The sequence below is a fragment of the Thrips palmi genome, unplaced genomic scaffold, assembly GCF_012932325.1.
Source record: "Thrips palmi isolate BJ-2018 unplaced genomic scaffold, TpBJ-2018v1 HiC_scaffold_12, whole genome shotgun sequence".
Taxonomy (NCBI): Eukaryota; Metazoa; Arthropoda; class Insecta; order Thysanoptera; family Thripidae; genus Thrips; species Thrips palmi.
This window is the reverse complement of record NW_023144623.1, coordinates 10758491-10785788: the sequence shown is the minus strand read 5'-3', so window position 1 is coordinate 10785788 and position 27298 is coordinate 10758491. Positions and strand designations below refer to the sequence as shown.

The following is a 27298-nucleotide window of genomic DNA, read 5'->3' as shown; positions in this document are numbered from 1 at the left end:
GTAAAAAAAATACAAAAAAAAACTTGATTGACATGACTGGTTCATACTATTTTGTAGCATTTAGTCTTTATAAAGACAATACATAAAATTAGACTGAGGAATGTTGGTTCCACTACAAGTTGACAGTGCTACAGAATGGTTCAGTGTTATAGCACGAGAACAACATCTTGCATCTTGTACACAAAGTACATTTTGAGAAAATTTTCCATGCGGTTCTTAATTTTTTTACAAATTGTCTTTCTGAAAGCTGTAAGCTTATCCTATGTGAAATTTAATGTTTTTTAGTTTAGTGAATGGTGCTGGTGCAAACTTGTTCTTTGTCTAATTTCATGCAAGCCCTTACAACAGTTCTAAGGGATTGTGTGTGTATTTAAAAACAAGAATGAAGCTGTGATAATATTCATAGTTGAATGACTGGAGTGATTTTCCTTTTCCTCTTAAACCTTAAAATTACCAGCCTGTCAGATGAATGATCAATATGTATAGAAAGGACATGAAACACTCTGTGAGTGAAAAGTTTTTACAAAGAGAAAGAAAAAGTGAAAATAAATATGAAAATTTATTTGAGTTTTTTTACTATGCAATTGTTTATTATTAACATAGGACCTTGTTGTTCCTTGACACTGCCCTGAATGGGCCAATGATGTATCACAGTCATATGCTACCAGCACAGATGTGTATATTAACTTTTTATTACTAAGGGACATTGGAAGATTGTAGTTTCGAATAATGTTTTGCAAAAGTTTGAGCCACCAAAAGAGGAAACACCAGAGATGCTTCTGCATAAACCTGTAATGAACAACTCACAAATTTAGTTCAAGAAGGAACAAGATTAGAAACTCATTAAGTAATAAGGGCATAAATCTTTACCTTAACAGGCTTTGCATCTTTGCGAATTTTCCCCCAAGAAATAGCCTCATCGGGTCTAGCACCACTGTCACTCCCATCAAACTCAGAGGCAGTATTTATGAAAACTGAGAAGTCTGCTCCATTTCTCTGCAAAATAGTAGACAGTAAGAATTGGCTAATATCAAAAACATTGTACAATGTATGCTTTTAAAAATAACCTTACCATAAGGTTGGCATTGCAGATATGATGCTTCACAACCCCGCCACCAATAATTATCATACCAGAGTGATTTGCCTTTACTGCCATGGAATTTAATCGTTTTAAATCTGCAATGGGTGACAATTTAAATGATAAAGACCTTGTGACACTACCAGATCCAAAAACTGGAGACAAATTATTAAACATAAACTTGTACCCACCACTTACAATGTCCACAACAAGGCCAGGATTTTTATATGAATGGAAAAACATCATGTCCCCCAAACTTCCATCAGTTAGGGCAGGGCTAAATACAGGAATATGATTTTTGGCAGCCCAGTAATAAATAGAATCTGTGTTGTTTATTTCTTCTCCTAGACGGGCTATGACTTTTGAAGGTGTCCAAAGAGTGCCCTAGGATGATGGAAAAATTTATGTTGATGAACATCTTTTCAAAATTGAACACCTACCAAACTATACACCAATACCTTCTCTTTCTGTTCTTGTAACATAGAATCAAGAATAGGCATCACCCAGTCCTCAAATTTGCAGTAGTTGTCATTTGGGACTAAAAGGTTCCCTATACGGTTGATTCCTTTTTCTCGTAAGGTACGCCCGTCAAGATTAAAATCTCCTATGTAAGTTGGAGCAAGACACTTTATAAGGTCTTCTTCAACACCACCTGCTGTTGTAACAATTGCATCAATCTGGACATACAGAAAAGATGCAATAGGCCAGTGAAAATGCTTAATGTTGGAATAAAGACAGATCGAAAATATGCTAAAAAAAAGAAGCAAACGTCTCAAAAAGTCACCATTTTGTTTTGAACAAGATATCTTAGTGTATCTCGGACACCGCAAGAGACCATGTTTGATGTGTACCCTAAAAATATTGTGCAGTTGCTTCGTCTTTTAATAAAGACATCTTCTTCAAAGGCATCCTTTTTATCCTCTGCCAGGGGAATCTCTCTCAGAGATATCTGGAAGTAATTCAGTGGGGGCAAATGAGCACGATTATTGACTAAATTGTCATTACGTCAAATAAACACCTATGTCTTCATCACAGAAGCATACCATTTTATTAATTTCTTCTACCGCTAGTCCAAAGTGAGTTGATTGAAATCCTGAGTATAGATATGTTCGAAGCAATTCATCATAATCTACTCCATTATTGAAATCATACCCTGACGAACAAAAAATGCAACATGAGGCATTCGCTGATCCGTTATGACTAATATGGCAACACTACAAGCAAATACCTTTCACACAAGCTGTAAAGTCTGTACAGTTTGTGGTTTTAACCAGAACAGCATCTTTCACAGTTTCTGGGATTTCAGCCGATTTACTTGAACTTGTGGATGCCATACCTGAGGTTTCAATTAACTAAACGCACGGTACAAATACAACTAATAAAATGACTATTCAGAGAAAATTCGCAATTATTTTCATTTGTTAAAAGAGTAAAACCATGGGATTCCTAACCTCACGTTTGGCGTGCGTGTGCGCTGTACTGTAAACAGCTGTCTGCTGGGGCTGGTTGGGGCCGAGCCGAGGGCCGAGCCGAGGGCCGACCGAACCAGGACTGGACCGAACCGAGCAACTGAGCCGCCGTCACTCGTGCTCGCCAGTTTTCTGAGATTATGGAAGGCATGCAAATAAAATAAACAGCTCACGATTCTCTCCTTAATAGCAGCACTGCTTGCGCTCTTGAAGATGCCAGCGGCAGTTTGGGAAGGGATGGGATGGGATGGCGCCAGCGAAGCCGGCAAGGCAAAGCGCCAAAGCACCTCGACTTCGCGGGCGCTGAGGCGAAGTGGCTTTGCTTGCTTTGCTTGCTTTGCTTGCTTTGCTTGCTTTGCTTGCTTTGCTTGCTTTGCTTGCTTTGCTTGCTTTGCTTGCTGGGCGCGCATGGCCCTACAGTGATGTTCGAAGTCGCTCTGCTGCTGGAATGAGTCGTCCGCGAATCCCCGATGCTGTACGTAATGTACCCCTGAACTGCGCCTCGAGTTATTTTTATTCGTGTGCGGCCCCGAACCCTTCGGGGAAACGAAGAGGACTTGTCGTCTGTCTCGACCCAACCTTCGGCCCAAGGGGAAAGGTGACGCAGCATGTGTTTGTGAGAGCGTGTAAGGGGGGGGGGGGGGGGGGGCTATCGCCGGTCGCGGCTGTGGCGCCTGCGGCTGCGGGGCGGGACTGCAAAATGCGCCTGCTCTGGTGCGCTCTGGCCCTGGCGGCGGCGGCGACGGTGATCGCCGCTCCGGACAACGTGATCGCGAACAAGGCCGACGAATACGTCAACAGCACCGTGACAGCCAGGGGTGAGGAAGGCCTCCCGGAGGATGGCACGCACGGCGACGCACGTTGGACGTCGGCCGGCGTAATCTCTGGTCCCTTTACAGACTTCTCCTGCCGCGCCAAGTGCCCGCTGGTCGTCCAGTGCCTGTGCCGGAACTGCGTCAAGGGGGCCTGCGTGTTCGACACGCCTGACTGCACCAGGTGGTGCTCGTGCGAGTGCGAGAACGAGAAGAAGTTCAGTGGCGGCATCTGAAGCCTGCGGCCTGCGGTGCGGGGTTGGTGTGTGCATTGTGATTTCCCTGGAAGTGGTGCGAGAGCGGCAACCCGTCTCCCACTCCATCATGCTCCTCCCACCGCAAATCAAACCAAGCGTGATACATACATATAAAAATTCTTTATTTGCTTAAAATTGATGTTTAGTCTGTTGAAGTCTACAGTAGGCTCTGTTACGTCTGATTATCTACCAGATCTGACTTAACATTACACTCAGTAAGAAGATAACTACTTCCACACCCAAACGTTGTATCGATGAAGCTACACTGAAGCCTTTACATGGAGCGACTTAATCTACATACGGTTGCGCACACGATAGAAGCTGATATGACAGAGTGACCAATGTACTACTTGGCCAAAGAAAAGCAGAAGGCACAGAAACTGGATAATTCATTATTTCAGACAATTTTATGAGGGGCAAAAAATTTACAGACAGGCTACATTCCTTCACTTTGGCACAGAAACACGTGTAAATGACAAGTACAAAAATCACCTACTGATAACATAGATTACAGAGGTGTTAGTGTATATTTTCAATGTCCTCCTCTCTCTCATTTGACTGATATTTTTACACTGCTTAAGGTTACACAAGCAAAACATTCCATTCAGACTCCAATAGAACAATGCCGGTGCTTGCAAAGGGATTCCACTATAATATAATGTAACAGCCCTTTCAGTTCAGGCTCCAAAAGGTGTAACAGAATCTGGCACTAAACACATTCATAACATCTATGTACACATATTTTAATCCTAATTTACATTTCAAATTGTAAAATAATATGCACACATAATCAGGTAACATACAAATAAATGCAATGAATAATTTAAATGTGAACAATAATACAAGGAGTGTGGCGCGGCTCAGTGGATTTTCTTTTAGGGTGGCCGAGGGCGGCCCGCCCCACCCACCGCCTTGCCGCCTTGCCGCTCTGCAGCGACACGTTCGGCATTCTGCAGGCACTACCGCCTAATCACGTCTGGGTTCACATTCGCATTGAAGGCTGGAAGAGTTGGCAGTGAATTTGAATACTCTTCGCCCGCGATGCGAACAGATGCGACATAGTAAGCAGACATGTACAAGCAAACGCGCAAAGTCACTGGTCCAAATTAAAAAAATCTGTAAATAGAGTCTATTAAAGCTTGATACAAATATCTTCAGTCTCAGAGTTGTGGATGCGCGGCGACAGGGCGAGGTCGCTCCGCTCGCTCCGCTTCGACAAGTTGCTCTCGTTCAGCTCCTCGGCTCTCGCCTCTCGGGAGCCCCAGCGGCTGCTGCCGCCTTCGGACATGTCGGAGATGATGCCGCTCTCTGCGGGAAAACAAAAACAAGGGCGGAATCACGGCGACGTTCTATCAAACGTCCTCCTGACAAAGGAGCGCCAGCAGACAGTGTTTTCTCGCTGCGTCTCTCTCGCACCCATAAGGCCAATGAAGGCGCGAGAGAGACAGAGCGACTCTGCTAGGCACCCGAGTAGCCGGCACGTTGACACGTACCCGCCGAGCAGAGCGACGTGTCGCCGGGGCGCGACCTGGACGAGTTGGAGGAGGACGAGGCGTTGGATGACGAGGACGACGAGGACGTCGACGAGGACGCCCCGCTGCTGCTGCCCACCGAGATGACGGAGTGCGGGCGCCTGGCGCTGGTGCGGTCGCCCTCCGCGGGGGGCACGGAGGGGGAGCCCCGCAGCCGCGGCCCTGCAAACGAACCCCGCGGCACATGAGCGGGGGACGACCGGAACCGCGGCAGGGGCGGGCACGCGGGGCGGCGCCGGGAACACCCGGCAGCGCGGACCCGCGGCTCGCTCCCCGCTCGGCGCTTTCCGAAAACACAAAAGTAACGTGGACTGCGTGACACTGTGACACAGCTCTTCGGGCCGGAGCCGGGGGGCCTACACGGCGGATCGCGGAGGCGCTACTTTGGGAGCTGAAACTCATCGACAATAACACAGGTGAGTGGACGGGCGACCGAATGCTCGCTCTGGCCCGGCGGGTCGAAGTAGTTTTCACCTACGAGATTCGCAAAGCGACCACGATTCACGAAGGCGTAAAAGCAGCACACAGACACATGCACCATCGGACTCGAGCGATGCATTACCTTTACTCAGCTGAGCTATGCTGACCGAGCGATCACTTATCTGATCCGCCGAGGGACGGATGTCGAGGCACGGTTTGTTGCCAATGCCCATTGAAGACATTTCTGCTAGGCGCACCTCTGAAACGGGAAAGGCAATTAAAGTTTCACATTTTATTTTGTCATTTTGACGGGATATTTAGGAAGAACCTGTGGAGAAATTGACAACAGGGCAACCCTTTCCTCCGCAAAACTAGTTCAGCCACAAAATTCTGGCAAAACAGGAGAAATAGCATAAAAAATTAAGTTTTTATTTTTTGGTGAAGAAATACCTCTGTTTTTGAGTGCCTGTTTCCAGAGCAACTGAGAGATGTCCTCAGTCCATGCCTGCTTCACGTCCTGGGTGGCAGCCTGCAGCGTGAAGATGTCGTGCGGCTTTCTCTTTCTGAACCAGATTTCGAACCGCGTCGAGGTGTCGCCCAAACGGGCCGTGAGCCCGATGTCCGTCATCTTGATGCTGTGCTTGTAGATGTACAGGTCTAGGTTCTGCGCGGCGCACACGAAAATATTTAAACATATGCGTCAAGAATAACTAAAGTCGGGTATAACTTTAAATCTAAATGAACCCAACTTACCTTACGGTCGGGGAAACGCCGCGCCTTGCTGAACAGAATGAGTTCCTCGAACAAGAACACGTGCCTCAGGCACTTCTTGCCCTTCCCCTGCCACACTAGGAACTCGTTCTGGCGGAGGAGGCGACCTTGCTCCTTCACGTTCACCTGCAAACGCCAAATGCATTAGGCCCACCGTGCGTGCCCACGCGAGAAGACGTTTCGGTCCCTCCACTCCGCTTAACCTATCCACTCCGCTTAACCTAACCTAACCTAACCTAAGCTCCCCACTTACGTCGCAGTCCCGCAGCGAGTCCATGGCCAGGAGGTCGTTGCCGTGGCGGAGCTGGAAGCGCACCATTTGGTCGGCCTCCGCCAGTTCGGCGAGCTGGCCCAGGTGCTGCAGCTGCCCCTTGGTCTGGGGCACCACCGCGATCTGCTGCGCCAGCTGCTCGTGCGCGCCGGCGGACTTGAGCAGCTGCTGCAGCAACAGGGCGTACTTGCCCATGCGCTGCACGGGCTTGAGCAGGTAGCTGGCCAGGTCCATCCGATCGCCCAGCTCCACTTGCTTCGACTGGACACAGGAGAAAGACGCTGTTTTGAAACTCTGCCAGGTCGAGTGACAAACGACACTGCTGGTCGAAGACTGGGTGACATTACCTTGAAGAAGATTGATCCATACTCTGACATCAGAGCGTCTGACTTTGGTTTGTTTTTGTTGTAAAGTGCATATAAATAGAATTTGCTTTCCTGAAAGTGAACAAGAACAAAACGGCCGTTCAAAAACACAATACAACATGGTTTGACGCAAACAAAAAGCGCAGACAGCGAGCACACTTACGTGTCTGAGGAAGCTTTGACCCACGCTCAGAGGACTTTTCTCACACCTCTCCAGCTCGCGTAAAAAGAGCTGGGAGTGAAATTCGAAGATTTTCTCAATGTTACCGAAAATGACATTTCTCTGTCCGCGGAGTGCCTGCGGTATGTCCTCTCGCACCAGCTCAGGGATGTAATTCTGTGGCAACAAAAAACGTGCATAAGAATATAAGAATAAAAGTGGTTATTATCTTTTTTTATTTTTGAAAAAAGAATGTATGAAAAGTCATGTACGAACCTCAATAACATATTCAAGGGACCTGACGTAATCCCGTTCAGTTTGGATCATTTCCCGCATGATAAGCAGGAGGGTCCTGAGAAGAGAAAAAAAATTGAAAAGCGGAACTGCAGTGTAGGTAGAAGTGTAAACAAGGCCGCGTCCGGTGTTCGGTCGCTTACTTCTGCGTCTTGCGCTGCTGCTCCGCCGCGGGGTTGGCGGGGTTGGCATTGGCGGGCTCGCCGGTGCTGTTGAGGGACAGGTTGGACGCGTGGGTGTGCAGGTGGCTGTTGACGGGCACCGGCGCCGACAGCTTGCCGGGGCCCTTGTCCTCCTCCCGGTCGTTGTCGCCGTGCTCGTCCTGCTCGTCCAGCTCCTCGCCACTGCAAGCATCCAGAAATGACGTCACGACGCTGTCGCGCACAGCCGCTACTTTACGGTTCGTGGGGCGTACCTCTGAGGGCACGCCTCGCTCGGCTCCGTCGTGTGGTCGACTAGGGACGACGAGTAGCCCAGCTTGTGCTCGTCGGCGGTGGAGGAGTCCGCCGAGCCCGAGCCCGACGCCCCCGAGGCCACCGACCGGTTGCAGTCGTCGTCGAAGGGCTCGGCCGCGTACTGCCAGGAGCAGGACCGGCGCAGCACGTGGCGCTCCGGGCCGTCGGCGTCGTGGCCGCCGTGGCCGTCGTCCTGGTGGTGCAGCAGGCCGTGGTGCGCGCCGCCGCCACGCAGCACGCCGCTGCCGCCGCTGCTGACGCTGTTCGGGCCGCGGCCGCTGTCACCGCCGGCCTGCGGTCCCAGCGAGCAAGAGCACCCCGACGGGCTGGCGTCGCCGCTGGCGTCCCCGCCTGAACAGCAGCCGAAACCTGCAGGAAGAGTCTCGTCCCGGTAAACCCATTTCCCCACAGTTAAGCACCGCGGGGCACCGCCATGCTGACCTGAGTCGGTGCTGGGGCTGCCGTTGACGCCATGACTAGCTTGGCTGAGGGCGTGGCCGTCGTCGGGGCCCTGGTCCTCCTCCCGGATGTTGGCGAGGACGTCGCCGCCGAGGCTGGCCGCGCTGCTCGTGGTGCTGGCCGCCGTGCCGGTGCAGGCGGTCGGCGAGCGGCCTTCCCACAGCCCGAGCCCCCCGAGCGCCCCTAGGCCCCCGCAGCCCGGCGTCGAGCCCACGGAGCGGCGGCGGCCCACGGGGAAGTTGGAGGCGGGGGCGGCGCCCAGAGTGCCGGCCGCCGTCTGGAGGGCGGTCGCGGCCACGTCCTGGTCGCTGTCGGCCACGCGGCACTGCAGCGCGCGGATCTGCTCCAGCGTCTCCAGGCAGCGGGAGTGGGCGATCTGGGAGCAGGCAGGCAAGTACCGAGGTGAGCTTCAATTTTACCCTCAAGGTCTCTGTCCTTCTGTCGGCGCGTACCTTGCACTGCTCGAGGAGGCGGTCGTTCCGCAGCTTGCGCGCCAGCTGCAGCATCTCGGCCAGCTGGGCCTGCTCGGGCGGCGGGTGGGCCATCAGGTGGTGCTGCAGCTGCTTCCAGTCCGCCACGGTGGCGTTGGCGCCCTGGGGGCCCTGCGCCTGCGCCGTCCTGGACAGCGTCTTGGCCGTGTCCAGCGCCCAGCCCAGCGCGCGGTCCAGCAGGTGGAAGCAGCGCGACGTGTCCTCCAGCCGCTCGCGCGTGCCCTCCAGGCGGTCGCTACAAACACAATCCAGTGAAGACAACAAAGAAAAACAAATTGAAAGAAATGAGGGTATTTGAACCCGGGGCCTACCTGAACCCTCGCAGAGTGAGGCGCAGCGAGCGCGCCAGGTCAGACAGCGTGCTGCGCCCATCCTGACTGGCGTCGTCCCCGACACCCGCCGCGTCCAGAAGGTCGCTGCCCTTGTCCAGGTGGCGCTGCAACACAAAGCACCGCTGGAGTCCGGGGTTCCAAAACCGGCAGCAGAAATTTTTTTCTGCCTCTTTGTACACACAGCTGCCGCCAAGCTGACGCAAAGTGCGTGGCTTTCGAGGGCGCGGCGAGTCGCCGACCACAGAGAACAATCGTATGAGCGAAGGTCACGAGCGCGTGCACGCTTCAATGACTGAATAAGTGAATGAATGAATGAATGAATGAATGAATGAATGAATGAATGAATGAATGAATGAATGAATGAATGAATGAATGAATAGAAGGTGCACCAAACGTGCTGATAAGACGCTGGCACACGCTGGCGCCAAAATGGGCGTTTACTTCCGTCGCACAATGGCTCAGCCGGCCTGTCCCTTATCTCGCCTATTTCCAGCCGACCAGCAAAGCGAGCAAAGCGCTTTCAATGACGCAGGACTCTATGGCTTCTTTGCTGTGACTCTCGAGGTGAGCCCAAAGACATAGAGATCAGTTTCCGGAGGTTGGAATGACCCGCGCTGGCGCCCGCTCGGCAGGCAACCCAACAGCCGGGCGCGACCGACACGGCGCCGCGGCGCCTGAGGCGAACCAGTCTAGAGCACTGACCGACTTTTCCGCCGAGGGAGGAGAATCGGCGCTCCAAATCTCGTGTCCCACCGCCCCGTCCCACCCCGTGGCAGCTCCGCAGCTACACACAGTGTATGGGCTCCTTCCAGCGGAACTGACTCATGACATAATGGCGACGGGTTCAACACCGGCTGCATGCGGCCGAAATCCATTTTTACGTTAAACAGTTTGGGAGCCTGCTCCGCCCGCCCCGCCCCCCGCGTTAGCAGCAGATCGGAATCTCAATGAGCTCCACGGGGCAGGAAGAGCGGAAGCGGGGCATGGCCGTGGTCACAACACAACACCCTGAATGAATAGAGGGGATTCGAAGATTTCCGCCTGCGGGCTGTGAGGTGACGACGTGCGAAAGGGTTTCAGTTTCACAGTGAGCCGCCCCTCACTCCTTGGCGCCTTGGCGGACTTTGGCCAATCGCTAACCCCATTCCTTCCAAGAAATCAACCCACGCGTCGGAAACTTTTATTGGATTTTTTCCTAGACTTCCGAAAGCTAGCGATGAAATGCGCCGCTGCATCGTGAGGGAACGAAGGGGCGGAGGAACGCGCGGACGAGAGTTTCGCCACGCCACATCACGCCAGGCCAGCCACGCCAGCCACGCAGTGCAGCCTGGAGATACTTCGATACCTCGAACCTCGAATCTCGAACCTCGATACGGGTGCGAGAACAAACGATCCGCACATGCCTGGTGCAGGCCTTGCCGCCTTGCCGAACCCCACTTTCGGCCTCGCGAGGCATCCTGGCCGGCCTGGGCGTAGCGGCGTAGCCTCGCGTGGGGCTTCTTCCGTCTTAATCTCTCTCGCCACTCGACTCGCAGCGCGTCGCGGCGGCCGGCGTAATGGAGAGAGTGAGAGGGAAGGCGAACGTGCAACAGTCGTCGATAATCCACGCGATGCGTCCGGGCCGTCCGGGCCGTCCGGGTGCATCATTCAATTAGCCTCGCCGTTTGCGCGGGAAAAGGAGGGGGCGGCGGCTCCCGCCTTACGAGCACACAGTGTACACCGCGCGCCGCCGAGTGGCGCTGGCGCCGCTTGTCGCGGCCTCGCCTCGCGGTGTTTGCAGTGTGCGATGCGACAACTGTGTGTTGTTGCTGTATCCCGCCATCCCCGCCTAGGGCAGCCCTGGGGCAGCCTAGGGCCGGCTCAACGAACGGCCACCTGCCCGGACGGGCCGGCACGCCCGGCACGCCACGCCACGCCACGCCACGCCACGCCTTCCGGCTGCCCGGGGCCGCGCCAAGCCGCTGCAGGCCGCCACACTCGCCCCGCGGCGAACGGTTCAAAAGACGAAAGGCGGTGACGCAACGTGTTTTGGGACAGCTTACTACTTTCGGTCAGTGCACCGCACGGCGCGCACCGCGCATGCAGGCCGAGGCCCAACACGCGCGCGCTCTCTGTCTCTCTCGCACTCACGGGGCGCGCCGAAGCGAGCCGCAGGGGTGCGAGAGAGAGAGAGAGAGAGAGAGAGAGAGAGAGAGAGAGAGAGAGAGAGAGAGAGAGAGAGAGAGAGAGAGCTGCAAGTGCGAAGATGATGGACGGTCACCGTAAATGCCGCGCCTTGCCGTTTAAGCGAGAAAGCCGAAGTATTCGGCCGGTGGCGATAAACCACCCGCGCCGCGCCAGGACGCGCCAGGCTGCGCTTGCGCGTTGCGTTGCCCAACCGGCACACTACAGTGTGCGCGCGACTTAACGACGATGCACGATGACGGCGTGCCTGGTCCTCAACGACTCCCTCCCCGTTTCAATCGCGCACGTCCGCGTCCAGCAACACACTTTTACCGCCACAAAAGCCGAACCCGAAGTCGCCATTTTCTTTTTGGCGTGTTGAGTCTATCGGAGGTGTCGCGCCGAATGGAAGACGAGCCCCTCTGCTTGACAAGGGGAACGGCCGCCGCCGCGCCCGCCAGGCAGTCAGCACAGTGGTGAAAACGCGTCGTGTGAGCCGCGCCGCGACCAGCAAACCAAGTGCAAGGGAATCTGCCGCTCTGGCGCTCGACCGCTCTCAGTTTGCACATCTCATTGACCAAGAGAGGAAGTCGTGGGAAACCGTCCGGCCGGCCGTCCACCCGTCCACCACCGCGGCGCTGCGTGGCTGGCGGTGGCTGGCCGTGGCTGGCGGTGGCTGGCCGTGGCTGGCGGTGGCTGGCCGTGGCTGGCGGTGGCTGGCCGTGGCTGCGTGGGGCCTGGCCTGCTGCGGGGGCTGGCTGGCTGGCCCGGCCGGCGCGGCGCACCGCAAGGATGCAGGACAGGCCGGCCGCTCTGCAGGTGTTTACACAGGCCGGCCGTGTGAAACCGTTTGCAAAACTAAAGTTTCAACGGCAACAATTTTTTACAAAATCAGTAAATATAGGTTGGCAAAACATGTTATACTGTAGTTTGAAAAAAAAAAAACACGAAAAAAAAACTTGTCAATAAAAATTGAAAAAAAAAAAATACAAAATGCTGTCCCGTTGACAGTGCAGTGCGCTCGCGGCGTGCTGAAGATCGTCGCGGAGGCCGCCGCCATTCACGGCAATTAATCGGAACTCCGAAAAGCGCGACGACGCGACGACGAGGACGGAAGGCGACGCGACGAGTTCCGAAGTAATTCAGGGCCGTGGCGTGGCGTGCCGCGCCGCCCCGTATCCGTCGTCTCGCCGAAGGCCGCGGGGACGCCGAGCGACGACGGGCTGGGGTACCCGACCCGGCGGTACCCTTCGAGAGCACAGCGCGCTCTCGTCGTTCTGTCTCTCCCGCACTCGCCGGGCGTTCCGTGTGGGTGCGAGAGAGACAGACGAGACGCGGCCGGCAAACGGTGTATTAAAAAGAGCGCGCAGTGAATTAGAGGATAGGTAGCGGTGTTTCTGCCTGGCGGGCTGGCGGGCTGGCAGGCGCCTGGCGCGCCGCTAAATGGGCTGAATGGGCTGCCTGCCTCGCTACGCCTTGCTGTGCCAGGCCTTCCGACTGGAGCCTCCAGTGCACTGCTACTCCAGCCGCGCCAGCGCGCTCCAGAAACACAGAGCACACTCTCCGAACGCCAGACTGAGCACTTTTTGTTGAAATTTTCGGCGGAGCAGCAAGCTCTTGAATGGTACAAACCTAACACATCAGGGGAAGTGCTACCCTACGGGCGACCAAAATTTAACGTCAAACAAATTAATGTCTCTTATTCTTTCCTAGGTATATTTTAAGGTAAGTACCAGCTGCTTAAAAAATTGTGGCTCATTTTAGCGGCCTGTTAAGAGCGTGAGGAAATGTGGTCGGCTGTCACGAGTGTAAAGAGACAGCGTGTTAGGCTAGCGCTCTGGCGCGGTCTCACGCGAAAAGTCTGCCGCTGTCCTCGAGCTCGGTCTCGGTGTGGTTCGATCCCCACGAACGGGGTTGTGCAGTGCCTGCTCAGCGTGCCCATCCCCGGGCCGCCACAGACAACCACATAATTTGCCTTGCCTTGCCCTGCGCTTTGCCATGGCTGTGCCACGGCTTTGCCCGCCCTAGTTGCCGCGGCACACACCGCGGTCTGGGGACGCCGCGGGGCGGGGCGGGGTGGGGCGGGGCGTAAGACGGAAGCGAACGGAGCGATCAGTGCGGCGAACCGCAGGCCCACCATCGCAGGGACCTCCTTGGAGGAGAGCCCGGCCGGCGTCGGCGTGGTCGCGTCTTGGTCGGCATGCACCCGCCCGGAAAGGCTTCCTCCTGGCTTAGACTGGCTGGGCTGGGACCTTTCCCTGCATGCAGCCCCGCGCAGCCAAGCCCCAACAGTGTGCCGCGCATCCTGCGGTGGCTCCGTCAACGGCAGCCTTCGGTTCGCGGCGCGCCTGGCGACGCAAGGCAACGCGAAGCGTGCCGCGCCACGGCGGGGGCGGGGCACTCGGCACACAACCGTACAGATTAAAAAAAAGCCATCTAAGCCTGGCGATAAAAGTTGAAACGGCCCGAGGGAGACTCGAACCAGGGTGCTGCACTACGGAAGCGGCCGCACAGCCATCAAGCGGATTCGAGTTCCGGTCCCGGCAGATGGCCAGCGAGTGCCAGTTCGTCGTGCACATTACTGATTCTGCGCTGCTGTTGACAGTGCGGTAATGATGGAAGGATTTCCGCAGTCGAGCGGCGCACCGACGGGTCCATGGTTCAACACCGACCGTCTCCACAGTTTTCGCTCATTGTCCCAGTTTCGTTTTTTTTTTCACTTATAAATTTGCTGACCCCCAAAAAAATATAAAGAAAATAATTTTACATAGCGGCACTCTCGTTGGAGAGCCTTGAGCGTTGCGCGGCGAGGTCTCTTGATAAGCGCCAAGCGCGGGCCGCTTCTCCAGAGGCATTCCAGCCGCGCCGCCCACCCCTGCCGAGGCTCCAGCCCGGCTCCAGCCACTCCAGCGACACGCCATGTACGCGGGCGCGGGGCCAGCAGGGCCAGCACGGCGCGCACCGGCCTCGGCGGCCTTGCGGACGGCCTGGACAAATACGGCAAACCAGAGCACCTTGCCGCGGCATGCCGGCCCGCCGCGAGCAGCCCGTCCTTGTCCTCACGCTGTCGCCAGCGCAGCCAGCGCACAGCGCCAGAAGACCGGCGCAGGCGGACAAAATCCCGGACGCGTTTTGAGCTCCAACCGAACGTGTGACCCCACCAATGGATTCCTCGTTCGGAGAGCAATCCAATGGTGGGGTCACTCGTTCGGTTCGAGTCCCATTTAGCGACTCTGGAGCTCTAAACGCGTCTAGCGTTTTGGCTGCCTCCACCGGTCTTCCGGCCCACTGTGCAGCACGGGCCTCTAGGAGACTTGAACGCGCGAGTGCCTCGGGTTCCTTCCACCACACCCTCTGTGGCGCTCTGTCGTCCATCGCCATGAAGACCAACGCCATTCCGAACCACGGTTTCGACGCTGTCTCTCTCGCACTCATGGGATGTACCGGAGGGGTGCCAGGAGGAGAGGCAGAGCGACGAAGCCACATCGGAATCACCCTCCGGCGAGAGCAAAAAAAAAAGTGTACGCGCCCACCAGTCGACGCGACGGTGTGGTGGTCATTGGCCAGCCCGCCCCGCAGCCCGCCAGCCCCGCCCACCTCGCAAGCCGCAGCCGGCGGCCCGTCTTTGGACACAACCAGAAACAAACGCCTTCGCGCCTCGCGCCTCGGCGTCGATGATCCACGGGCCGGGCTTCGACGGCGTGGTAACAGCGAGGCCGCAGTTATGTTTTTCTATAATTTTATTCAAATGAGGTTTGTGATTGTCTGCCAGCAACAAGGCGGCGTGTGGCTTGTTTGAACGCGTCGTCGCGTTTCCAGCCTGGCACTCAGCACTACTTAAACTAACCGGACGAAAATGTAGGTTCGGAGAGGTACTTGCCCGCTTTTCAAAAAAATACTACAAACATACTCTCATTCATTTAATCATTCATTCATTCATTCATTCATTCATTCATTCATTCATTCATTCATTCATTCATTCATTCATTCATTCATTCATTCATTCATTCGTTCATTCGTCCATTCATTCATTCATTCATTCATTCATTCATTCATTCATTCATTCATTCATTCATTCATTCATTCATTCATTCATTCATTCATTCATTCATTCATCCATGCATCCATCCATCCATCGCCCGGCCTGCGACTCACGTTGAGCGTGGCTGCCCTGTGGGGCCGTGCCTTGGGCCTGTCCGGCCTGCTGGAGGCCGAGGAGGCCCAGCGCATGAGCGCGCGCCGCTCGGACTGCCGCCGCTGGTTCCGGACGCGCCTGTCGTCCGGAGCGTCCCGTCGGTCCTGCCCCCACGACACGGACGCCGACGAGCCCCAGACGCCCGCGCCGCGGTACAGGCGCGGCGCGTCCAGGACATCGCCGTCGAGCGCGGAGGCGGTCCTGGCGAGCGGCCGCACCGACAGCAGCGTGCACTCCGAGTCCGCCACCGACATGGCGACGGCGTGGACGGCCACCGGGACGCGTCACGTCCGCGTCACTCTCGAGGTCACTGTGTCACTGTCCGCGTCACGGAGTCACGGACGCGGGCGATTGTCGCAAAAAAGCACCGCGTCACTGCACTTGCACTTTCACTGCACTGCACTCAGGGCGGCTCGCGGGGCCGCGGCATGGCGGGGCATGGCCCGTGCGGCGTGTCGCCGAGACACGCGGGGACGATGTGGGGACGCGGAGACGACGCGGAGGCACGCGTGCTCGCTGCGCGGGGGCCGACTGCCGACTGCAGGCCGCGTGACGCACGAGTGGTGGCGCGAGGCGGGGTGGGGCGTGGCGGGGCGAGGCGGGGCGGGCGGTGAGGCGGGGCGGGGCGCGGCCCAAGCGGCGCCCGACCACTCCAAACTGCAAACCTGCACCGCCGCGAGGGAAGGGAAGGGGAAGACGCTTGTTGTCCTACAAGGTGCCACGCGCCCAACAACAACAACAATAGCCACTCTCAAATATTTTTCGGCGATTTCTCAGAAATTACTGAGTTCTATAAGAGTTCAAAAGATAAAAACACTGAGTAAACATAGCCGTTAAAAATGCGATTCTTTAACTTTTACTTCAACTGATGCCAGTCACTGAGCATTGACGATTTCCACTTTGGAATGGATCAATTTTTCATCCGTGCGACTCCCATTGTCTGACGCCTGACCCGGCCTGACCTGGGCCTGCCCGCTGTCCGGGTCACCCGTCGGGCCTGGCACTCTGGCACGCGTTGAGCCATCGGCTTCCTTCTCTACTTTTCCTAGAAGGGCGTGGCCGGGAGGGCCGCCGCAACCCAAAACACGTAGGGCTTTGTTCTTCGGGAAAACAAAAACAAAACCGGCAAGGAAAAGCGCGGTAGGCGAAGGCGGCGACAGGTGTGGGGTTGGAATGGATAACTCTCGACCCTGGGAAAGAAAGAGGCCGCCCCGCCCCGCCCCGCCCCGCCCCGCCGCGCGTGTAGGCATGCGCCGTGGGCATCGCCACGCCTCGTCCTCCGACTGCCTCCGTCTCGCTCGCACACCGTAAATAACATAATTCATGCACAGTTTCATTCAAGGCGTCGCACTCTGTAAGACCGACACACACGCACCGGGTGAAATGCGGTGCATACCACCACCACAAACACGCACACAGACTAGACAGGCACGCGCGCACGCACTCACAACATCATTCGGCTCCCCAAAAAATCTTTTCGTTGAAAAACAATACAAATTTTTTTCAGTCTCTACAAAAATGCGTACCGAAGTTGTAAATACACGCAGCAACACCACCAGCAGTTGTGCTAATTGGCTGCGCGCTGCGATTAGTCCGTCTGCACCGCGATTCCGACAGTGCTGCAGTCTCGGGGAGCAGCGTTTCGGCCGCTCGGCGCCGCTCGGCCGGCCGGGGCGCAATCAGAGCGACACGCGTGCAAATTGACTGAGGGTCAGGTAATAACGAAGCCGCGTCCGGCAGCCGGGTGCTTTCGGCCTCGCCGCGCCAATGTACTTGTACTTGCCAGTGTAGTACCGTACTTGCCAGTGTGCTTTGCTTTCCCGCGGCGGCATGATGAAGTCGTTTAGTCGTTGCGTGTGTTTAAGCCGCAGAGGCCGTGGATTAGCGCGGAATGCAAGGAGGACTGGGACTGCGCCCCGGCGCCATCCGTTTCTCGTGGCTCAGTGCCTCCGTGCTGAACTCGCGATCCGGCGACCCGGGTTCGACTCTCACCGCGTGCCGACTTCATTTTTTTTTCATTCGCCGTGCGGCTTTCCTTGGGTGCCCTGGTCCCGGCCCGAGCCGCTCCTCGGACGTCCGTCGCGGCCCTAATTGCATTCACTCGTCCTTTCGTCACCAGCTTGTCGCGCGCGTGACGCGGCGTGACGCGGCGTCGCATCTGCAATGAGTGGCGCGTAACGGACAAAGAGCCGGAAACGTGCGTAACGCGCGACAGTGTGAGTGTGTGTGTGAGTGTGCGCGCGCAAGTGCAAGAAAGGACACGGAAACAAATGGGTCATGGAGCGTTTTTGTCAGGCGGCAATGATGCCAATGCCAGTATGCACGGCGGTGGCCCGCCCCGCCCCGCCCCGCCCCCCGCACTCGATCGGAGCTTTCTCCAGCGCAGCGCGCGGGGCGGCGCAGGCAGGGTGTGTGGCTGGCCGGTGGCGTCGCAGCGCCAGCTCGCCAGCACACTGATTCCGAGAGTCCTCCTCATCGCTCTGTCTCTCTCGCACCTGCACGCGACGCCCCGTGAGTGCGAGAGGGACAGAGCGACGACTCTCGGAGCGAGTCTGCAGCTCGCCAGGTCGGTTCGGTTCGGCTGGACGGAAGTGCGGAAGCGAAGCGACGCGGCCAGTCTAGCCCGGTCTAGTCCGGCCGAGCAGTTAGACCGGCTGCCGGGGGCTGCCGGAGTATGGAGTTGTTTGATTGAGGGGAAGGGGGAGGCAAGGGAAGCTCGCGGCGGCTCGCGGAATCGGACAAATATATAGAGTTGTTAGTTTGAGAGGAAATGGAGCGGCGGTAGCAAACGAGTGGTGTTATGGTTAGGTTAGGTTGGACGTGTCAGCCGCGCGTTTTCGTCCCGCACTGCAACTGCACTGCAAATTGACTACCAAATGGGCGGGAAAAGTCAGCCCAGCCCTGGGAGCGTCTGAACGCCTAGGCCGAAAATAAACACGCATAGTTTGCCGACACCGGCGGTTCGGTTTCTCTGTGTCTTCGGTCTCTGTGTCGCGCAGTGGCGCAGTCGCGCACCGACGGGTGACGCAACGAGGAACTCGCGCCGCGCCCGCCGCCGCTGTGTGTATTTGTCGTCGTCTTCTCCTAACTTCCGAAATGGTTTAGCGGAGAAAGCTATAACTGGACGGGATCACGGGCGGGGACGGAGTCCGACGGACACAGGCCGGAGCGGGACGGACCAGGGACGGACCAGGACCGGACGACGGACGAAAGCGAACCCGAGTAATTAAGCCCCACCGCGCAGCGCCGCGCAGCGCACCGAGCGCAAGCCGCGATGGGACTCTTTGATTCCGAAACCTTGAGTCGGTTTCATCCAGAGTAAAAATTGAAGCTATGACTCAAAAAAATCCTACCAGTTAGAGGTCACAAAATTTTCTGGAGATTTTTTTTTGTTAAAAGAAAACAGACGTACTTGATTTTTTCAAACATATTTTTGTTTTTTGAAAAGTTACAAAATTTTGGAAACGAATGTTGTTTATCGAAATGAACGAAACCCTTAGCGCGGGCGGCATCACTTCGGCCTCGACTTCGGCCGCCGATTCGGCTCCTGATTCCCGCCTCCCCGAGCGGCCGAACCGAACGAGCCGAACGCGTGTGGCCGGCGACCCCGACCGGGCAGCGGGCACCGCGCCGTGGAAGCTGGCCAAACTCACTCACACAGTGACACGCGGCGACACGGGCGGGCGGTTATGAGGCACCGACTACTGCTTCCCCGGGCCGTAACCTGTCTGCCCATCTTCACCGTATCAATCAGGCATCAGAAAAAAAAATGAGGGGAAAAAAAGGCTGCCTCTCGGACGTCGGCCAGATGAAAGAGGCTCTTGGAGTGGAATGGTCACTGGTTGGTTATGTTCGTCCGAAAACTTAAAAAAAAAACACGATCGTTTTTAAATAATGTTTTTTTGCAGTGCGGTAGTTGTGGCAGCAGCCCACATGGCGAATCGCTATTGACAGGTTCGGCTCGACGTGTCCAGGACGTGTCCGGTCGATATAGGCTGTTCGATTACGGCACCTGCTCCCCCCCCCCCTTCCTGCCCTACGCGGCCAGCGTGCGACCAGCAGCCTGCCCTGCTTGCCTTGCTTGCCCTGCTCCCGATCAAATTCGGCATTCTGGCCCCGCGCGCCGCCGCGCCGCCTGCCTCCGTTCGCTGCACCGGAGCAGACGACGCGCGCGCCCGAGAGTGAGTGAGGGAGAGTGAGAGCGAGCGAGCTGGACGCGAACACGTATCGCCGTTTCCGTCATGTCGGAACGCGTCCTCTGGACACGCCCCACACTGCGAAAAGAAGACCGCGCTACCCACCCGACCCGGCTACACCTTAAGGGGGCAAGCGCCTGCTGGGTAGGCCGACCCGCAAGACAGCCGTGTCGCCTGGCACACCTTAAGGGGGCGAGCGCCTGCTGGGTAGGCCGACCCGCAAGACAGCCGTGTCGCCTGGCACACCTAAGGGGCAACGCCTGCTGGGTGGGCCGACCCGCAAGACAGCCGTGTCGCCTGGCACACCTTAAGGGGGCGAACGCCTGCTGGGTAGGCCGACCCGCAAGACAGCCGTGTCGCCTGGCACACCTTAAGGGGGCGAACGCCTGACCCGCAAGCCAGCCGTGTCGCCGGGCTGCCCACCCGCAAGGCGCCCGCCGATGCAGTAAGCTCTGTAAGTCAAGAAAACTTGAGGAACAGGAGAAAGAAAAAGCACACAAAGAAACGGGAAGACGCGACGACGGCGTGCAAGAGGTGCCAGGCTGATATTCCGAACGGTCGCTCGCTCTGTCTCTCTCGCACCCTAGCGGCCAAGCGGGGCGGCCCGCGAGTGCGAGAGAGACAGGCTGCGGCTTCCGGGCCTTAATTGTCCGGCATCGAAGTGGAGGGGCCGGCCGGCCGGTGCATCACAGTGGCGTGTGCCTGATTGCGAGGAAGGCGGCCCAAGGCGTGCAATCGATGCCTTACGTGTGGCTTTCTCCCGTTTCGCGCTTCGCGATGCTTCGCGTTTGGCGCCGCGAGGGAGGCGCCACCTCGGTGCCGCACAGTGGATTCGCCAGAAGACCGGTGGAGGCGGTCAAAACTCCAGACGCGTTTTGAGCTCCAGAGTCGCTAAATGGGACTCGAACCGAGCGTGTGACCCCACCAATGGATTCCTCGTTCGGGGTGCGAGAGAGTGCGAGAGATAGAGCGCGCGGCGAGGCACGCCCTCCCCTCCCCCGCGACGCAATGCAGGCGCCATTACCCACCGCCTTGATGCGCCAAGCGGCGCCAAGCGCCATACAGTGTGCTGGACGGCGAGCCGCGAAAAATGCGACGGAGCGACGCGGAGAAGGCGCCTCGCCTCGCCTCCACTTAAGGGCCGAGCTGCAGCCGCAGCCCCTGGGGCCCGGGGCAGCCCCGGCCAGCACACTGACTCCGCCCTGTCTCTCTCGCACTCGCGGGGCGTCCCGCAGAGGTGCGAGAGAGACAGCACTCGCGGAATCCGTCTACGGCCAGCCTCGGGGCGCTAATGGCGGGGAAGCGTGGATTCGCGGACACTTCCGACAGTCCCAAGTGGGACAAACACAGCCGGAGCGTCTGCCGGCCACCACACCGTCAAAGTTTGCCGTCACTTCGTCACAAAATACCACTTTCTCATTCTTCTCCTAACCATTTTCTCATTATTTTAAAATTTAGAAAAAATACTTTAGTTTTATTGAATCTCTGGTTGACTTGAATTTTTTCGTGCGTGTGATGCAACCGGAGACGGTACAGTAGCCGCGACAGCTTCTCAAACGACGTTTCGTTTCCCGCCATAGAAGCGGCCACTCGCTGAGCTGCCCCCTGCTGCGCTGCCACGCCACTGTCGATGGCTTGGAATGGAAACTGTGCCGATTGTGAGTTGGAAAGTGCGGAAATGGAGCGTACTAGATGGCTGCATTAGCGAGGCGGCCAGCAGACTGATTCCGAGAGTCGTTTTCGTCGCTCCGTCCCTCTCGCACTCATGGGGCGTCCCGTGTAGGTGCGAGAGAGACGGAGCGCGCTGCAGGGCGAGCAAGGCGAAGCAGAGCGGCGGACGGGAGGCGTTGACAGCGCGGGGACCGTCATCATCGTCCTCTCGCGTCGCGTCTCGCGTCGCCCCGCGGCACCAGTCGGCATGCGAACATGTGAGGAATCGCGGTCGGTTTCGAAAAGGGCCACCCGGACCGAGCGGCCGGCCGACCGTCTCCGCGACCTACTTACAGTGTCGCGCACTCAGCGGCTCTGTCAGCGGCAGGGCGAGGCTGACGGCCTGAGTCGCTCTGTGTCTCTTGCACCTAGACGGGACGCCCCACGAGTGCGAGAGAAACAGAGCGACGAAGACGACTCTCGGAATCGGTCAGCTCTGGCGGCCCGACGAGGCCGAGCGCAAACAACGCCATTTTCCGACGATGCGGCCCGAACACATCAGCGACGCTGTTTGACGCGGAAGGGTGGCGGTCGACGGCGAATCTTTTTGGAAGCCTCTCCTTGCGCAAGGCAGGCCCCTAATGTGTCATGCGGCCGCCGACTTTGGCAACAGCGAGGATGCAGGCAGAGGTCGTGGACAAGGCCTGCGGCGTCCTGGCCGGCCTGGAGCCGCTCGCCGGCCGCTGGGCAGTCCTCCGACCGCGCCGACCCCGCGGTGGAGCAGGGCCGACGAGCGAGGCAACCGCCAAAACGGCGAAAACGGCGCAACCGCGCTGCGGTTTCGGGGGAAAAAAGAGAAAAACTTGACGTCGGACACCGCAAACCCGGTTAGCTGAGTCAAACGAAGGCGCTTTGGGAAAACGCAAATCTTCGGAAACTGGCTCAACTTACCAAAGAGCCGCGGTGAGTCAAAAGAAATTGATTCGCCGCGTCTTGTTTTTCTGGGAGTGTGCCTGCAGTTGGCAGCACTGCCTTTGTGCGCCATCTAGCGGGCGGTGCAAGGCGCCGAGTGTGGCTGAGTGGGGCCCGGCCGGCCCTTTCACCGCCTTATTACACACGCCTAATTGATAAAGCCCAAAGCACCATGCCATACGACTCGCCTGCCAGGGCGGCCAGGCCGGCCAGGGTTCGCAACCTTCCTTCCAGCGCTTCCAGCGCGCCTCGACCGCCGCGGAGTTACGTCACAAACCACCGCCTTCCTAATTAGAGGTCCGCTACTGGGGAGGCTGCAGCGCCGGACGGACGGACGGACAGGCAGACAGACAGACAGATAGATAATACGAAGACAAATGGGCGGACGGACGGGCCGCTGGAAACTGAGACGCGGCGAGCACGTGCTCTCATCATTCTCGACAACAAGGGGTTGTCAAATGGAGCGACGCGTTGGGCAAGAGCGATGCGGGGGGGCGGGGCGGGGCGTACCCCTAACGCGTAACACGTCCGATGGTGCAAAGCCGCGGACGTGCCGCCGCAGTGTCACGCCGTGCAGTAGTAGCGACAATGCCGCCTGGAAACAACGTGCCTACAGTGCGGGGTGCAGAGGGTGCAGTGCGCAGCGCAGTCCTGCCAATAGTCGCCCCAGGCCTGGGACCTGGAAAGAACGAAGAGCCGTACTCCGGTTGACTGACCGGCTGACTGGCTGACTGACTGACTGGCTGACTGACACCAGGGGTTGACCCGGATGAAACTCGACTCGGCACTGCCGCGCCTTTCCACGGGGTTGCCTGTCCTGCCCCACTGCTCCACTGCCTGTAACTCTGTAACGCGGCCGCCCCCCGCGTCGGTCGATCCGGCGTGCGGCGTGCCTTACGTCATTTGCGGACGACAGTCCTGCATACGCGATTCGCGAGTCTTGTCTGCAGACTGTCGCTGGCTCCGTCGCACACATGCCGCACGCCGCTTGCCAGTGCGAGAGAGAGAGAGACAGAGCGACTGCGTGCGCCAGGCGCGAACTGAGAAACTTGGAAACGCTTCGTCTGGAGCAGGTCGCGGGTCGGATTGCGGTCGGGTCGTCCAAAGTGAGGCGCTGCAGTGCATGCTGCACGTCCCCGAGCTCGTCGAGCTCGTCGAGTCTGCCTCCGCTGCGGTTAGGCTCGCTCGCCGCCTGGCAGCCTGCTGCAGCGCTGCGGCGAGCGCGGCCTAAAATTGGCGGCGTTGCCCAGAAAAGCGCGCTTTAATTCCGAACAACCCCAAACGAACCCGCCGCGAGGGCACCTGTTGCCCGCTGCGAGTGGCGGGGGTTCGGCCAGGCCCGGCCAGGCCTGGCGCCTCCACTGGCAGAGACCCCTCGACGCTCCAGTAGGCGTGATTGCAGAATAAAATGTACACAAGGAATCATATCCATCGCATTGCTAGAAAAAGCAAGAGTAGAAAATACTCCAGACGATTCTTCCAGAAATTTGAAAACTGATAAACACCCCTTCTGTCGTCCCAGCACTTTTCGAAAAATTTCTATCATTGTTCTTATGTTTTTCCCCGCGGCCGGGCATTTTTAACGTGCGTTTTTAAAGGGCGCGATCCCATGACGCACCCACACTACACAAGGCAGCGCTGTTTGTGTTGGGTACCTCTACCGGGGCAGGGGGCAGCACCTCGCCTCACACTGCAACGACGCGGCAGTTGGGTTGCCTGCCCTCGAGGCGATTGCCAGAAGCGTCCCGCCTACCCGCACGTTGTCTGCCGTCAGTTGGGTTGCCTACCCGCCGGGCTCAGCCAGCACTCCCGGTCCCAGGCCGGCACGCCGGTTGGGTTGCCTGCCCACTGGGCGCGAGGCGGCGCGTAGCCCGGCATGGCTTGCACAGTGCACTCACTCACCATGGAGACGAAGTAGAACTTGTCGAACTCGAGCTCCTGCTGCCGGATGGCGGGCAGGGTGCTGCCCATGTTGGCGTGGCGCTGCAGCGAGTCCTCGCCGGTGTGCGCCACCCAGGACAGGACCTGCGTGGTCTCCTCGCGGAGCGCGCGCAGCCGGGCCGCGTGGCGCAGCCGCTCGCGCCGTGACTCGCCGAGCTGCTCCAGGCGCACGGCCGTGCGGTCCACCTCGGCGTACAGGCGCTCCGCGCGCTCCAGCGACAGCCTGGAAGGACAAGGACCGAGGTTCGAATACCGAGTACAGGACCGTTTTTACGCGGATTATCGCGACCCGGCTCGGTTCGTTAATTACTGGCTGGTCTTTTGCCACTCCCTGGTGCGGGTTCGATTCCCGGCAGCAGCTTCGCCGTTTCCAATGTCATTTTCAAATTTTTAGTGTCTATTTCTATTTTTATCGCGTTGGGTACCAACCTGACGTCCTCGCTGTGGGCCAGCTTGTCCTGGTAGTCGCGCAGCTTGGCCAGCACGCGGGGCCCCTCCCTGCGCAGCCGCAGCAGCGCGGGCTGGGACAGGGCTCGGCACAGGGCGCTCTGCTCCGAGTGCAGCAGCCCCGAGGGCTCCGAGGACTCCGCCTCCTGGACCTGGCCGGCCGGGCAGTCCACCTGGAACAGGCACCACTTCCATTAGATCCCATCGCAGATGCCGTTATAGCCGCGTGGTCAAGGAGGAGGCTCGCGGACAGTGGGGTGCGAGATCGAATCCGCCGTAGAGATGATCCATTCTTGTTGTTGTTGGTTTTCGGACAGTGGAGACGACGAGGCCCTTGCGTTCAAGTCTCCTGGCGCGGACCACTCGGGGCGGTCGGCGTGCGTTTGGTTGCCTACCCTGCGGGCCGCAGGCGCTGGCCGCTCTGGCGGTCTGGCGGTGCGTAGCGCGTAGCGATGCGAGGTTGGCGTTGCGGAGTCCTGTGCCCGGCGGTCAGGGCGGTCAGGGCGGCCAGGGCACATTCGTGACGCCTGGGCCTCTGGGCCGCGGGGGCCGGAGCGGGACTCCGAACGCGCACCTCCACGCCGTGGCGCCGCCCGCGGTGGGCTGCTTCCGAAACGGCGCATCGTCTCTGCCGCACTCGTGGAGCGTCCCGTTGGAGTGCGAGAGAGACGAGGGCTGCCGCGCCGCCGCCCCCGGCTGGAATACCGGAACGGTTTAAGCAAACACCGCAACACTTACCGGCCTCTCCGGCGTGTTGCAGGGCGTGTTGCAGGGCGTGTTGCTGGGCGGGGCGCCGGGCGTGCTGCAGGCGACGGGCCCCGCGGCGGTCTGGACGCCGTGCTGGACGCCGTGCTGGACGCCGGGCTGGGGGTCGGCGAGCTGCCCCATGACGGCGGCCAGGACGCGGCCGCAGCACTGGCAGGCCTCGAGGAACGGCTCCAGGTCCTGGTAGAAGGCCACCCAGGCGGCGTGGTTGTGCCGAAGGGTGCCGCCGCAGCGCGCGGGCAGCGCGCCGTCCGTCAGGAAGTTGCGCTGCGCCACGCTGTCCCCCAGGATGTGGAACTGCAACAAAAACAAAAGCAAAGCGGCCGAGTGAGCTGCTTCCGCGGCAGTGCTGCCCCGGGCACTGCGCGGTCACGCCGCCACCGCCACGCCCAGCCACCCGACTTGGCTTCGCTTTTGACTTTGCTCGCGTGCGAGGAGAAGGCCGAGAGGGCCGAGAGCCACCCCCGCTTCCTCCCTCGTCCTCGATCCTGCCTCGCCTGCCTCACTTCATCTTCGATCGCTCGGAAAGCCGCGCTCATTGGCCGCGACTGCGCGACCGGGCGTTGGACGGCGACCAAGTCGATCTGCCGAGCGATTCCGGGGCGCTCTGTCTCCCTCGCACCCGGACGGCACGCCGCGGCAGTGCGACGGAGAGAGGGACTCACCTGGACGTCGCTGAGCGGCAGCACCCCCTTCCCCCGGGCCGCGCTGGCCGGCCGCGCCCGCGACGGGGACCCCGTGGGGGACCCCGGCCGCGTCTGGCACACCAGCATGCTGGACAGCTTCACGTCCGTCTGGAACAGAGACAGAAACGTTAACGACGCGTCGCATGTTTGCGGCTTGACGAGATCTCGGCGCAGATTCGACCGACAGACAGCTCAATAATTTTACTCCGCGCTCACAACTGTTAACCGTTTTGCAAAATAAAAACAAAATGTCAACAACCAAGTTGTATTTTTTAAAAAATTCGGTTTTTGTTTTCGTGTTTTGAGGGCGACGCGTTTTCCGACGTGCACGCGGCGGGCGGGGCCAGGGCGGGGCCTGGCACGTGCGTTGCCGTATGTTAAACACGCCTCGAGATAGGCAGCGAGGCGGCCTTAACGCCTTAACGCGGTGCGCGGCGGCCGAGGCATTTGACCCGCGCAGTGTCACGTCGCAAAAAAGCAAAACAAAAAAAACTTTCGTTGCCCGTGCGCCACTTTATTTTTAACTTTCGCTGGCGGACGGCACGTGAGGTCTTCCAGTGGAGGCTCCTCGCAACAACGCGGCGGGCAGCTGGCTCCAAGTTGCTGCTTCCCGAATTTCGCTTTCTGTCACCGAGAGTTTGCCGGTTGGACGGTCGGACTCACGGTGAGCAGGCACAGCGCCTCGTCCAGGGCGCGCAGTCGCCGCAGGCCTTGCTCGCAGTCCGGGAGGGTGTCCATCGCGGCCAGCAGCGTCACGCCGTCGCCGCGCATGTCACGCCTACAGACACACAGCAAAAAACAAATAAAAACACAGCGAATTGAAATTTTCGCCATTCAGCGAAAACCGACGACAGCAGACGAGCGGGCTGCACACTGTACCTGACGACGGCCATGAAGTAGAAGAGGGCGGCGGCCAGCTCGGTGGTGGTGACTCTGGCGGCCTCGGCGGCCTCCACGTCGTAGAGCACCAGCGGGCGGCCGGTGACGTCGTGGACACCTGGAGGCAGGACGACATTAAGCATCGGCGGCGGCGCGGCGGCGCCAGAAATTGTCAAGTTAGCTCGCACTGCAATGATCTCGCTGCAGCCGGCCCATCGACCGGCTAAATTGATTTCCT

General features: G+C 58.2%; 2 protein-coding genes across 5 annotated transcripts in view; both read right to left on the bottom strand.

Annotated features, from left to right (window-relative positions):
* Positions 1-540: 540 nt before the first annotated feature.
* On the bottom strand, positions 541-3118 carry LOC117640635 (probable deoxyhypusine synthase). 4 transcript variants are annotated; one of them, XM_034377338.1, is made up of 9 exons: positions 2530-3118; positions 2307-2430; positions 2122-2231; positions 1863-2027; positions 1537-1794; positions 1270-1462; positions 1073-1176; positions 871-996; positions 541-789 (listed from the first exon to the last, which is right to left on the bottom strand). In XM_034377338.1, exons 2-9 carry the CDS (start codon positions 2410-2412, stop codon positions 697-699), a joined length of 1155 nt encoding a protein of 384 aa, XP_034233229.1. In that variant the 5' UTR covers positions 2413-2430; positions 2530-3118; the 3' UTR covers positions 541-696. The 4 variants fall into 4 exon arrangements, with proteins under 4 accessions (XP_034233229.1, XP_034233230.1, XP_034233228.1 ...); XM_034377339.1 differs by having other exon boundaries at positions 2307-2414; XM_034377337.1 differs by having other exon boundaries at positions 2307-3118.
* A 599-nt stretch (positions 3119-3717) lies between these two features.
* The window catches only part of LOC117639866, an 81167-nt gene continuing 57586 nt past the window's right edge, over positions 3718-27298 (bottom strand). Inside the window, exons 5-23 of the mRNA XM_034375811.1 lie at positions 27061-27178; positions 26845-26959; positions 26161-26289; positions 25469-25792; positions 24713-24903; positions 24245-24506; positions 9146-9270; positions 8796-9069; positions 7845-8719; positions 7573-7773; positions 7412-7487; positions 7139-7312; positions 6958-7047; positions 6593-6871; positions 6322-6465; positions 6019-6232; positions 5711-5827; positions 5110-5310; positions 3718-4924 (exon numbers count right to left, since the gene is read on the bottom strand). Coding sequence (XP_034231702.1) covers positions 4749-4924; positions 5110-5310; positions 5711-5827; positions 6019-6232; positions 6322-6465; positions 6593-6871; positions 6958-7047; positions 7139-7312; positions 7412-7487; positions 7573-7773; positions 7845-8719; positions 8796-9069; positions 9146-9270; positions 24245-24506; positions 24713-24903; positions 25469-25792; positions 26161-26289; positions 26845-26959; positions 27061-27178 — 4085 coding nt within the window. The 3' untranslated portion in view covers positions 3718-4748. The remainder of the gene's footprint in view (positions 4925-5109; positions 5311-5710; positions 5828-6018; positions 6233-6321; positions 6466-6592; positions 6872-6957; positions 7048-7138; positions 7313-7411; positions 7488-7572; positions 7774-7844; positions 8720-8795; positions 9070-9145; positions 9271-24244; positions 24507-24712; positions 24904-25468; positions 25793-26160; positions 26290-26844; positions 26960-27060; positions 27179-27298) is intronic.

Excerpts from the sequence above, each read along its gene's own strand:
- LOC117640635 (XM_034377337.1), bottom strand. The coding sequence starts at position 2,412 with ATGGCATCCACAAGTTCAAGTAAATCGGCTGAAATCCCAGAAACTGTG. Across the intron at positions 2,028-2,121 it reads TAGAAGAAATTAATAAAATG|ATATCTCTGAGAGAGATTCC; the intron begins GTATGCTTCTGT and ends AATTACTTCCAG. Across the intron at positions 997-1,072 it reads TCTGCAATGCCAACCTTATG|AGAAATGGAGCAGACTTCTC; the intron begins GTAAGGTTATTT and ends ACTATTTTGCAG.